Source organism: Delphinapterus leucas, chromosome 2 (genome assembly GCF_059928025.1).
Source record: "Delphinapterus leucas isolate spDelLeu-1000000601 "Yukka" chromosome 2, BTC_Dleu_Yukka2, whole genome shotgun sequence".
Classification (NCBI taxonomy): domain Eukaryota; kingdom Metazoa; phylum Chordata; class Mammalia; order Artiodactyla; family Monodontidae; genus Delphinapterus; species Delphinapterus leucas.
The window spans coordinates 181,143,175-181,154,032 of NC_143130.1; the positions used below are offsets into that span (position 1 = coordinate 181,143,175).

The 10,858-nt window shown below is 60.2% G+C and overlaps 1 protein-coding gene across 1 annotated transcript; it reads left to right on the plus strand.

The window, feature by feature from the left end:
- The first annotated feature begins 5,036 nt into the window (after positions 1 to 5,036).
- TMEM121 (transmembrane protein 121) lies at positions 5,037 to 8,546 on the plus strand. The gene has a single exon (XM_030761893.2). It carries the CDS (start codon positions 7,485 to 7,487, stop codon positions 8,439 to 8,441), a length of 957 nt encoding a protein of 318 aa, XP_030617753.2. The 5' UTR covers positions 5,037 to 7,484; the 3' UTR covers positions 8,442 to 8,546.
- Positions 8,547 to 10,858: the final 2,312 nt, after the last annotated feature.

The window sequence follows — 10,858 nt, forward strand, 5'->3', positions numbered from 1 at the left end:
GACCAATGGAACAGAATTGAGAATCCAGAAATAAACCCTTGCATTTGTGGTCAATTGATTTTTGAAAGGGTGCTAAGACAATTCAGTGGGAAAGGAAAGTCTTTTCAACAAATGGTACTGGGACAACTGGATATGCAAAAGAATGAAATTTTTATACGCAAAGGAAGTAAACTGGATCCTGTATTAGTTTCTTAGGGCTGCTGTAATAAATGACCACAAACTGGACGGCTTATAATAGAAATTTGTTCTCTCACAGTTCTGCAGGCTAGAGGTCTGAGATCAAGGTGCTGGCGGGGGTGGTTCCTTCTGGGCGCTCTGAGTGAGAATTTGCTCCTGCTTCCGGTGGTGGCCAGCAAGCCTCGGCATTCCTTGGTTTGCAGCTGCATCACTCCAAGAGCTGCCTCTGTCATCACATGATCTTCTTTCCTCTGTGTATGTGTCTGTGTCTTCAAATCTCTCTTTCCTTATAAGGACACTAGTCATTGGATTTAGGGCCCACCCTACTCCAATATGACCTCAATTTAAGTTGATTACATCTGCAAAGACTCTGTTTCCAAATAAGGTCCCACTCACAGGTACTGGGACTTCAGCATATCTTTTGGGGCACCATAATTTAACCCATAACAGATCCCTTTCTTACAGCATACCTAAAATTTAACTAAAAATGGATCATAGACCTAAATGTAAAACCTAAACCTATAAAATTCTTAGAAGAAAACATGGGGGAAAATCTTTATGACTAGGGTTAGGCAAAACCTTCTTAGATATGATACCGAAAGCACAAGCAACAAATGATGAGATAGATAAACAACTTCATCAAAAGGTTTTTTTTTTAAAAAAATATTTATTTATTTATTTACTTTGGCTGCGCTGGGTCTTAGTTGCGGTACGTGGGATCTTCGTTGCGGCATGTGTCATCAAAAGTTTTTAAGCTCCAGAGGACACCATCAAAAAAATTGAAAAGACAACCCACAGAATTGGAGAAAATATTTTCAAATTACATATCTGGTAAGAGACTTGTATCCAAAACATAAAAAGAATTCCTTCTTACAACTCAACAATAAAAGGACCATAACGCAATGGAAAAATGTGTAAAGAATTTGAACAGACATTTTCCGCATATAAATCCTGTATGTGTTTTGTTAGATTTTTACCCAAGTATTTAATTTTGGGGGGAGCTAAAGTAAATGTTATTGCTTTAAAAATTTTGGTTTTCAGTTGTTTGCTTCCAGTAGAAGCAGGATTGAAGTTGTTTTGACCTTGTATCCTGCAACCTTGCTAACCTCACTTATTAGTACTCAGATTTTTTTTTTTTGGTAGAACTTTTGGGATTTTCTACATAGACTTTCATGCCATCTACGAATAGAGTGAGTCTTATTTCTCCCCTTCTATTCTGTAAGTCATTTATTTAGTTTTCTTATTTTATTGCATTGGCTAGGACTGCCAGTACAATAGCGGATAGTAATGGATAGAGTGGACATCTTTGCCTTGTTTCTGATCTTAGGGCAAAACACCCAGTCCTTCATTATTAACTATCATGTTAGTTGTAGTTTTGTTTTGTCTCTTTTTTTTTTCTTTTTAGATACCCTTTATTAAATTTAGTAAAATTTCTCCTGTTTCTGGTTTGCTGAGAGTATTTATCATGGATGGATATTGAATTCTGTTAAATGCTTTCTGTGCATGAATTGATATGATCACATGGTTTCTTCTTTAGATTGTTAATATGGTGGATCACACTGATTTATTTTCACATGTTGAACCAGTCTTGTTTTCCTGAGATAACCTCCCTTTGGTTGTGGTATTTCTTTGTTTTTATTTTTTATGTTGCTTGCTTCTATCTGCTAATATTTTGTTGAGAATATTTGTGACATGATGGCATTGGATTTTCTTTTCCCTTGTGGGTTGGATTTTCCTGGCTCTTCATATGCAGAGTAATTTTGGATTGTATTCTGCACATTCAAATGGTATGTTATGAATATCTGGTCTTGTTTAAATCCTATTGAGAATGGTGATATTTTTGTTTTAGCATGCAATCAACCCAGTTGGGTTCAGGCAGAAAATCCCAAACAGCCTTCTGTGGGTAGTGGTTTCAATGTCACTTCTGTTTTCAGAGGCTTTGCGGTGTTGTTTGAACCCGTCCCGTGCGGGCACTGCCCAGCGGCCAGTGTGGGACTCGTGCAGTGCTGCGCACTGTAGTTCAGTCCTCGGACTCAGGGTGACACTTGGGACTGGACCCGGGCACACGTGGCTTGGGGTTGAGCCCGAAAGTCATGAACAGCTTTGCGGGTTGCCTTCTGGAGCCCCTCCTCCGGCATGCCTCCGTTACTTTTGGGCTCCCTGGGGCTCCCCTTTCCAGTCCTCTGGCAGAAGTTGGGGGCTTTAGTCACCCCACCCTCCTGCACACTCCCCCTGACTGTGCCTGCATCTTGGGAAAGAGAGAAGGGCCTGGCTCTCCCCGTCTGCTCGAGGCAACTGGGTCCCACCCTCTGGAACCACGTCTCCTCTGACTGGAGAGGAGGGTCTTCTCCCTAAAAAGGTGCCTGTGAACTCTGATGCCTTGACTGCAGCCTGGGTGGAGGTAGGATTGCCCACGTGCCCCGAAGCAGCAAACGGAACCCCCCCTCCCAATCTCTCTTCTCCCAGTCTCTCTTCTTTCCCTCCCTGAGCCAGAACTAGGGAGCCCCTCCTGGAGCTCTCTGTCCCTGTCATGTCCCCATGTCTGGCTTCTGGACCAGGCAGAGTCCAGCCTGGGGATATGGGGGGAAGATCCAGAAACTCACCACCAGGTTGGTGGTGCTTCACATTCTCGTTCTCCCCCCAGTCTGCTCAGGCTTCAGAGCCCTCAGTACCTCATGCATTACCTTCTTTTTATAGCTGCACTCAGCGAATGAGACAGGGTTTATCCCATCTCACCCCAAACGGAACCCAGGAGACATAAAAGAAAAAGACAACAGGGACTTCTCTGGCGATCCAGTGGTTAAGATTCGGCGCTCCCACTGCCAAGGGCCTGGGTTCAATCCCTGGTCAGGGAACTAAGATCCCACAAGCCGTGTGGCCCCCCCCCCCCAAAAAAATATATGTGTGTGTGTGTGTGTGTGTGTGTGCGCGTATATATATGTGTGTGTATATATATATGTGTGTATATATATATATATATATATAAATCCTTGGTCTCGATTGGGCAACTCTTACTGTCCTGCCACATTTGGTTTCTCTTTATTGAAGTGAGTGTGTGTGTAGAAATAAATGTACATTGTATTGTGGACCACTTAGGGTAAACTACAGGTGCCCTGACAATTCACCTGGTCACTTCATCACACGTGGCTCCAGAAGGACGGTCTCCTGGGCGCGGTCCTCACACAGAGACCCCCTCGGCAGTCCCTCAGCGCGCGTTTGCACCCCTGCCTCCCTCCCAATAGGACACTTGTGATGACCATGGCCCACCTGATAATCTGGATGATCCCAGATCTCAAGGCCCTTAATTTAATGACATCCTCCAGGGGAGCCGGCCCACGTCCCAAGGGCTCTGGGCCTGGCGCTAGCCGGGTGGACACACAGATAAGGGGATTGAGAGGCAAGAACTGGGTGCCGGGGTGGCGATGGGGTGTGTGCTGTTTGGAACACTGACCCAGGCAAGCAGGACGGGGGTTAAAGATCGGGCCTTCCCAGCAGCCCTTAGGTGAGGTGGGGAGGGCAGAGGGAGAGAGGAGATGGGCAGGGTGTCCTGGGGGGCAGCCCCTCCCTGAGAGCGGAGGGTGGAGGGAGGGAGCAGGCCGTGTGGGCTGTGGTGTGGGCTCAGGGGGCCCTGGAGGTGCTTCCGGCCCTCCTCTGCCTCCTGGGCCTTCTAGGGTGGTTGTGCCAGGTGGTTGCTGGTGGTGCCCGCTGGCCAGACGGAACCTGTGCTCCCTGGGCCTCCTCCCTCCATGCTGCAGGAAGTGGCCTTGCTACCCAGGCCCTTTGTCCCTGGAGACCTCCTGGGGAAGGTAAACCATCCCTGGATCTGGGGCCCCTCCCTGGGCAGTGAGGCAGCTTTAGGGTCCTGACTACACTTCTTCCCGTGAGAGCAAGTGTGTGAGTGGCTATGGGGGCTGGTAACCCCCAGTCAGCCATCCTGAGGGCTCAGCCCAAGAGCATCTCAGCACCTCACGTGTGCCTCTCATGGACGGCCCAGGGCGGCGGGCCTGCTATCCTCACTCCCTGGCCGGCCCCCAGTGCTGGTGGAGGGCGGCAGATCCCGTCACCTGCACAGACTCAGCCACCTGTGTGGAACCAGGCACATGTGGGGCCTCGGTGCAAGCCGACCAGGTGCGAGGGATCCGGGGTGTCCCTTCACCCTCTGACCTGGTCTCCTCCTGTCAGAGGCAGCAGGCAGGCGGCCGGTGCGGTCCCCTCCTCCATCCTGGGGTGGGCATGGCTGGCATGTTGGGGGCGGTGCTCAGTGAGGACAGGGTGGGGACTCCGGTGGGGGGGAGGAAGCCCGAGCCTCCAAACCCTAGCGTGCTCCCTGGATGGCTGGAGAAGAGGATGAGGGCTGCCCAGTGGCCCTGCTCTGCCCCCTCAGGTAAGAACCGGGGAGGCTGGAGAAACCCAGGATGCAGGGCTTCTCTGGGACGCGGCGCCGTGTCCCCAGACGAGGCCCCGGGGGCCACCTGCAGATAGTCGGCGGCAGCCCGGCCCCCACGTCGGGGCTAGCTCCGCGGGTAAGGCACAGGGTCCCGCAGGCCGCCTGTCGCAGGCGATCGGGTCACACTGGTGGGTGGCCCGGGTACGGGCTGCGGTGGAATTTCAGGGTGTGAGCGGAACTGAGGCGCCCGCGGGGCGATTCTCCGGCTGTTGGGTGAGGACAGTGGACAGGAGACTTCCCGGGCTTGCGCGTGGACCCTGGGGGCGTCAGGCTGCCCAGTGTCATAGGTCCCGGGGGCCGTTGCTGCGCAGTGCCGTCGCCCTGGCAACCGGCGCTGCGGAGGGGGCGGGGTCGCGGGGACCCCCATCGCCGTCAGGCGGGCGCAGGCGGCTGGGAGCGCGGGGCGGGGCCTCAGGCCGGGGGTGGGGCGCGCGCGCGGGCTGGGGGCGCAGCTGAGCGCAGAAGAGCGCGGCCTCGGCCCCGCGCACCTACGGGCTCCGCGGAGTCGGCCCGGGCACGGCGCAGCATCTGGCCGGCGGCGGGTAAGTGAGGGCAGGGCGCGCGGGCAGGGCGCGCGGGCTGGGGCTCCCGGTGAACCCCGACTCTCCGGCCGCAGGGGCGGCGGGATGCAGGGGCGGCGCTGCAGGGGTGAGGCCTGGCGGGGGAGCGGGCGGTGGGGTCAGAGGAGCGGAGACGCAGCTGCGGGAGCGGCCCAACCCCTTCACCGCCCTCTGTCCGATCGGGCTGGGGCCGGGGGAGGGCGGCCCTTTTCTCCCCCCCTGCCACCGCTTGTGGGCACTGAGGGACGGTTGGGGCTGGAGGGCGTGTGAGGCGCCGGGGAGGAGGCGGGCAGTGAAGGGCCCGGAGGCTCCGGAGTCTGTGAGGTCCGGGCAGTGGGGCGTGCAGGAGGCACCGGGCCGGGCCCGGGCCGGCCAGGGCAGCGGGGCCAGTCCCCAGGGAGAGGCCCGGCAGGGTGTGGGGGAGGGGTGGCCAGGCCCTGGCGCTGGCTGCCTGGGGCAGGGGCCGGGGCTCCTTCTGTGCCGGGGTCTGTCCCGGCACCCTCAGCCCTCCGCGCATGTTTGATGAGTGAGTGAGCCGTGGTATGGGTGGGGAGGAAGGGGTTAGTGGTGCAGCGGCTGTTTGGCTAGTTGGCCAAGGGCTGGGATGAAGGAAATTCCCAGGCCGCTGCTGCAGCCACAGGAGGCCCAGGTGTGTGTGTGTGTGTGTATGTGTGTGGCGGGCTTCGTGGGTCAAGCGTGTCCACTCAGTGGCGGCGGACACGGGGTGTGTGTGTGAGGGGGGAGCAGCAGCTCACGGAAGTGTGGAGGCAGGGGCATAATAGGCCGATGACCCTCCCGAGGCACCTACCTACTCGACGCGGCCGAGCTCAGTGGTTGGGGGCCCTGGATGTGGCGGCAGGGACTCCTGGGAGGTGGGTGCTGGGTGGGGCAGCACTGCAGTGAGGGCAGGGGTGGAGGTGCCGACTTGGAAGGGGACCTCCTTCCCCAGGCAGTGGGGGCTGCGGTATCACCAGGGGCAGGCTGGGCACTGGCTCCACAGTCACACGTGACATTAAATTTTATGTCCTTGTCTAGACAGGGCAGTAAACAGAGCCCTGGGGCCAGGGGTGCTGTGGGAGGGACAGGAGGGATGGGGAGACTGGCTGGGAGTGAGCCTGCAAGTGACTTTCTGGTGGGTGAGGGCGCAGGGCCTCCATCATCCCCCAGGTGTGAACGGGCACAGGTGTGGGGACCCGCAGCCTGCGGCGGAACTCTGACCAGCACAGCCATGACAACCAGTGCCAGGGGTGTGAGAGGGGTGCAGGGGGCCGTGGAACCCAAAGCAGGCCCAGGTGGGCGTTAGCGGAGGGAAGGCTTCCTGAGATTGCCCCCAAGGGCAGGGGGGAGGGAGTGGCAGGGGGACCACCTCATGGTGAGCGGGGCGGCGTGGGTGAGCTGGCGCCGGGGCTGGGGGAATGTACACGGCAGGAGACGCAGCCAGGGCAGTAGGGAGCCACGATGGGAGCAGGGCAGAGACTGGTCCACACGCCCTGTGAACGGTGGACCGGAGGGGAGACTGAGTCTGCCGAGGCAGGGAGGGAAGATGCAGGGGCTGCGAGGCAGGGGTTGGGAAACACGGAGAGGCTTTTGGGATGGAATCCGCAGGCCTGGATGACTCTCAGTCCTGGATCGGGAAACCTGTCCAGAGCTCCGGCTCCTCCGGCCTTCCCTGAGCGCGCAGAGCGGAGAGCGCAGGCCCGCCTCCCGCCCAGCGCGGCGCCGGGAGCGAGGACGCCCGAGCTCCCGCGGGAACGGCCACGGGACGGAACCCCGGGCCTGCGGTGCAGGCCGCCAGAGCCGGAGGGACGGCGGCGTGGGCCCAGCAGGGACAAACCTCCGGGTCCCCCGCGCGCGCAGCGGGGAGAAGCCACTTCCGTTCCGTTTCCTCCCCGGCGGTGGCGGGAACGAGGTCTCGGGTCTCAGGTGGGGCTGCGGCGCCCCCTGGAGGCCCCGCTCTGGCTCGCGGCCCCCCGTGCGCACATCGGCGCGTGCGTGCGGCCGAGGCCCGGGGCCCCGAGTGGGGACAGCGCCCCTCGCGGGAAGCACGTCGCCGGGGTGGGAGAGGCCGCCCCCTCCGCATCCTGACTCTGTCTGCTCTGATCTCCTCAGATTCTGAGCTCGCCAGCCGGGAGCAGCGGCGCCCTCGGGGCGGCTGGACAGGCCCCGCGCCATGCCCGAGGGCTGAGCCGCCGCCGCCGCCGCCGCCGCCGCCGCCGCCGCCGCCGCCGCCGCCGCCGCAGGGCCTCGTCCCGCCTAGCGCGGGGCTGCGCGCGCCCAGGTCGGGGCCCCGGCGGCCGACCATGGTGCTGCCGCCCCCGGACCGGCGCCACGTGTGCCTGACCACGCTGGTGATCATGGGCAGCATGGCGGTCATGGACGCGTACCTGGTGGAGCAGAACCAGGGCCCGCGCAAGATCGGCGTGTGCATCATCGTGTTGGTGGGCGACGTGTGCTTCCTGCTGGTGTTGCGCTACGTGGCCGTGTGGGTAGGCGCCGAGGTGCGCACGGCCAAGCGCGGCTACGCCATGATTCTCTGGTTCCTCTACATCTTCGTGCTGGAGATCAAGCTCTACTTCATCTTCCAGAACTACAAGGCGGCGCGGCGCGGCGCGGCCGACCCGCTGGCGCGCAAGGCGCTGACGCTGCTGCTGTCGGTGTGCGTGCCCGGCCTCTTCCTGCTGCTCGTGGCGCTCGACCGCATGGAGTACGTGCGCACCTTCCGGAAGCGCGAGGACCTGCGCGGCCGCCTCTTCTGGGTGGCGCTGGACCTGCTGGACCTGTTGGACATGCAGGCCAACCTGTGGGAGCCGCCGCGCACCGCGCTGCCGCTCTGGGCCGAGGGCCTCACCTTCTTCTACTGCTACATGCTGCTGCTGGTTCTGCCGTGCGTGGCGCTCAGTGAGGTCAGCATGCAGGGCGAGCACATCGCGCCTCAGAGGATGATGCTCTACCCGGTGCTCAGCCTCGCCACCGTCAACGTGGTGGCCGTGCTGGCGCGCGCCGCCAACATGGCTCTCTTCCGCGACAGCCGCGTCTCGGCCATCTTCGTGGGCAAGAACGTGGTGGCGCTCGCCACCAAGGCCTGCACCTTTCTGGAGTACCGCCGCCAGGTGCGCGACTTCCCACCACCCGCGCTGGCTCTGGAGCTGCAGCCCCCAGTCCCCCAGCGCAACTCGGTGCCGCCGCACGCGCCGCTGCACGGCCAGCCGGGCCGCCCCCACGGGCCCTCACCCACGCGAGACGCCCTGGACACGTGACAGGGGCCGCCCGAGGGCGCTGAGACGCGTGGCTGCAGGCGCACGGTTTGCATGGGATGGGGTGGGGGCGGGCTCCCAACAGGGCTAGGTGCGGAGAGTGCCCGAACCCGGGGGGGTGGGGGGCGACCCCCGGCCGCTTCTTCATCTCAGGAATCCTTCGGACCACGGACCTCAGACCCTGCTCGGCCAGTCCGTCCAGCGTGGGCGCCCGTGTGTACGGCCTGAGCCAGAGTGGGAAGGGTCCCACCTCCGCCTGCTGGGGGCCTGGGTGGGAAGGGAGGACAGAGTGGGCGGAGGTCTGTTCCCCTGGGGTCCCTGGGTGGGGGCCTCTGGCTCAGAGTTTGGGACTAAGGAGGCCTCTGTCATTTTAAAGACTCTTGTTTACAGTTTTGTATGGAACGTGGCACTGCTCTGCCTGTTTGATGTGTCCAGTCTCTTGATAGCTGCGGAGGGGCGCCTGAGGGGCGGGGTGTGAGCGAGTGACGGTGGGCGGCTGGGCCGGTCCACTTCTGTCCTGTCCTGGTCTCTCTGGGCAGTCAGACGGGGACGGCAGGGAGGACCCGTGGGAGAGTGGGTCTGAGGGGCCCTAGGGTCCCGCTCCCTCCCCCGACGGTCTGTTTTGGGTTCCTGCCTCTTCCCGGAGGAGCCCCTTGCTGGTCCTTGGGTCTCCGCCTAGCGATGGGGCCGTTGCTGTGGGGTTGCCTTGGCTGTGAGGCCCCGTGTCCCGGTTTCAGAGGCGGGAACTTGGCGCACTCCCAGGGCAGAGAAGACGGCTCTGGGCTCACGGAGCCCCAGGCTCACCCGTCCTCCTGGGCGCCAGCGCTGGTCTGCACCTCTACCTCTGCCTCCACTGGCCTCCACGGCCCTGCGGCGCCAGGCACACTGGTCCTGCCTTGGTTTAATGGGCCATGTGCCCTGCCCCCCGACTTGGAGGGCCTCCGAATGAGGCCCAGGCCGGCACCCACCGTTTTCATGACCGGGGCTGTTGTCTGGCTCGTGGCCCGAGGTGTCTTCCCTCTGGGTTTGCCTTGGGAACAAGATGGGGACGTCCCAGCCTGCCCTTCCCTGGCTTCCTGAGGTGGTCTGTGATGGCAGAAGTGACAGCAGCGCCACCCAGCCGCTCCCCGTCTGTTATCGCCTCACTCCTCAGCTCACAGCTCCTGTCACCTCAAAAACAGCTTCCCGATTCGGGAAGGAGAGGGCGGGGACTCCTCCTTGCGGCTTCCCCTGTTGGTAGGGAAGTCCCTCTCAGAAGCCCCCCGCGTGGGCCCCTCAGGGGCCCTGGGCCAGAACTGGTTCCATGACGGCCATGTTCTGAGGGCCGGCCTTGGGGGTGGGGTACTTGCCTCGCTGAGTCTGGGGTCTGACAGCCCGGGATGCCAGTGGAAGACGAGGCCCCTGGGTTTGAGGCCGAGGACCTTGCCCTCTTCCCCAGAGTGAGGGGTCTCCGCGTCCCCCTTCCTCCTCCTGGAGTGGGGGCTCAGACGCACCTCACCTGCTCTGGTGACACCAGGCAGAGTCTGCCCCTGCACGGCGCAGCTCGGTCCCTCAAGACGAAAACACATTCGAACTCCTGACCCGTCTTCTTCCGTTCCAAAGCACGTTCACTTTTTCTGTAGGAAAATAGCTTTCATCATAGTAAAAACCCAACTTGGCAAAATCGAACTCCCTCATATTAAGTTAATAGCTAAACTTCACATTATCCGATTCATTTTTTTTTTTTTTTTTTTTTTTTTTTTTGCGGTATGCGGGCCTCTCACTGTTGTGGCCTCTCCCGTCGCGGAGCACAGGCTCCGGACGCGCAGGCTCAGCGGCCACGGCTCACGGGCCCAGCCGCTCCGCGGCATGTGGGATCTTCCCGGACCGGGGCACGAACCCGCGTCCCCTGCATCGGCAGGTGGACCCCCAACCACTGTACCACCAGGGAAGCCTATCCGATTCATTTTGTCCAGTAACGTGGTGGAGACCCAGTTAGTGATAAGCCCAGAACAGAAGCCACCACCGTCATCGCCCCTGTTAGGATGGCCGCCACGTCATCTGCTCTCTGGGGACCCTTTTGCCGATGGCCCAGGTGGAGGAGGGATGGGACACTGCAGTGTTGCACGGCCTCTCATGGCTGAAGCGTGAGTGGCTTAATCTGTGGCAAAAACAAGGTAACTGCCAGTTCACCGGAGAAAGACCAAGGAGAAGACCCCGCAGTCAGAGGGTCTGAGGCTGGGCGCTGCCCGAGGGCTTCAGACTGGCGGTGGGCGCTCACGTGTGTCAGCTGCGTCAGTATGCAGGGCGCCCGGGGTGGACTTCTCCCAGGGAGACAGCTGGAGTTGGGGTCGCACCAGGAGGCTGAGAGCAGAACAGCAGCGGTTCAGAGCGGGTGTGTTGGTCAGGGTCCTGTGGAGAGACAGAGCCAGTGGGAGAGA

Bases quoted from the DNA above. Each gene is read 5' to 3' on its own strand.
- TMEM121 (XM_030761893.2), top strand. From the start codon at position 7,485: ATGGTGCTGCCGCCCCCGGACCGGCGCCACGTGTGCCTGACCACGCTG.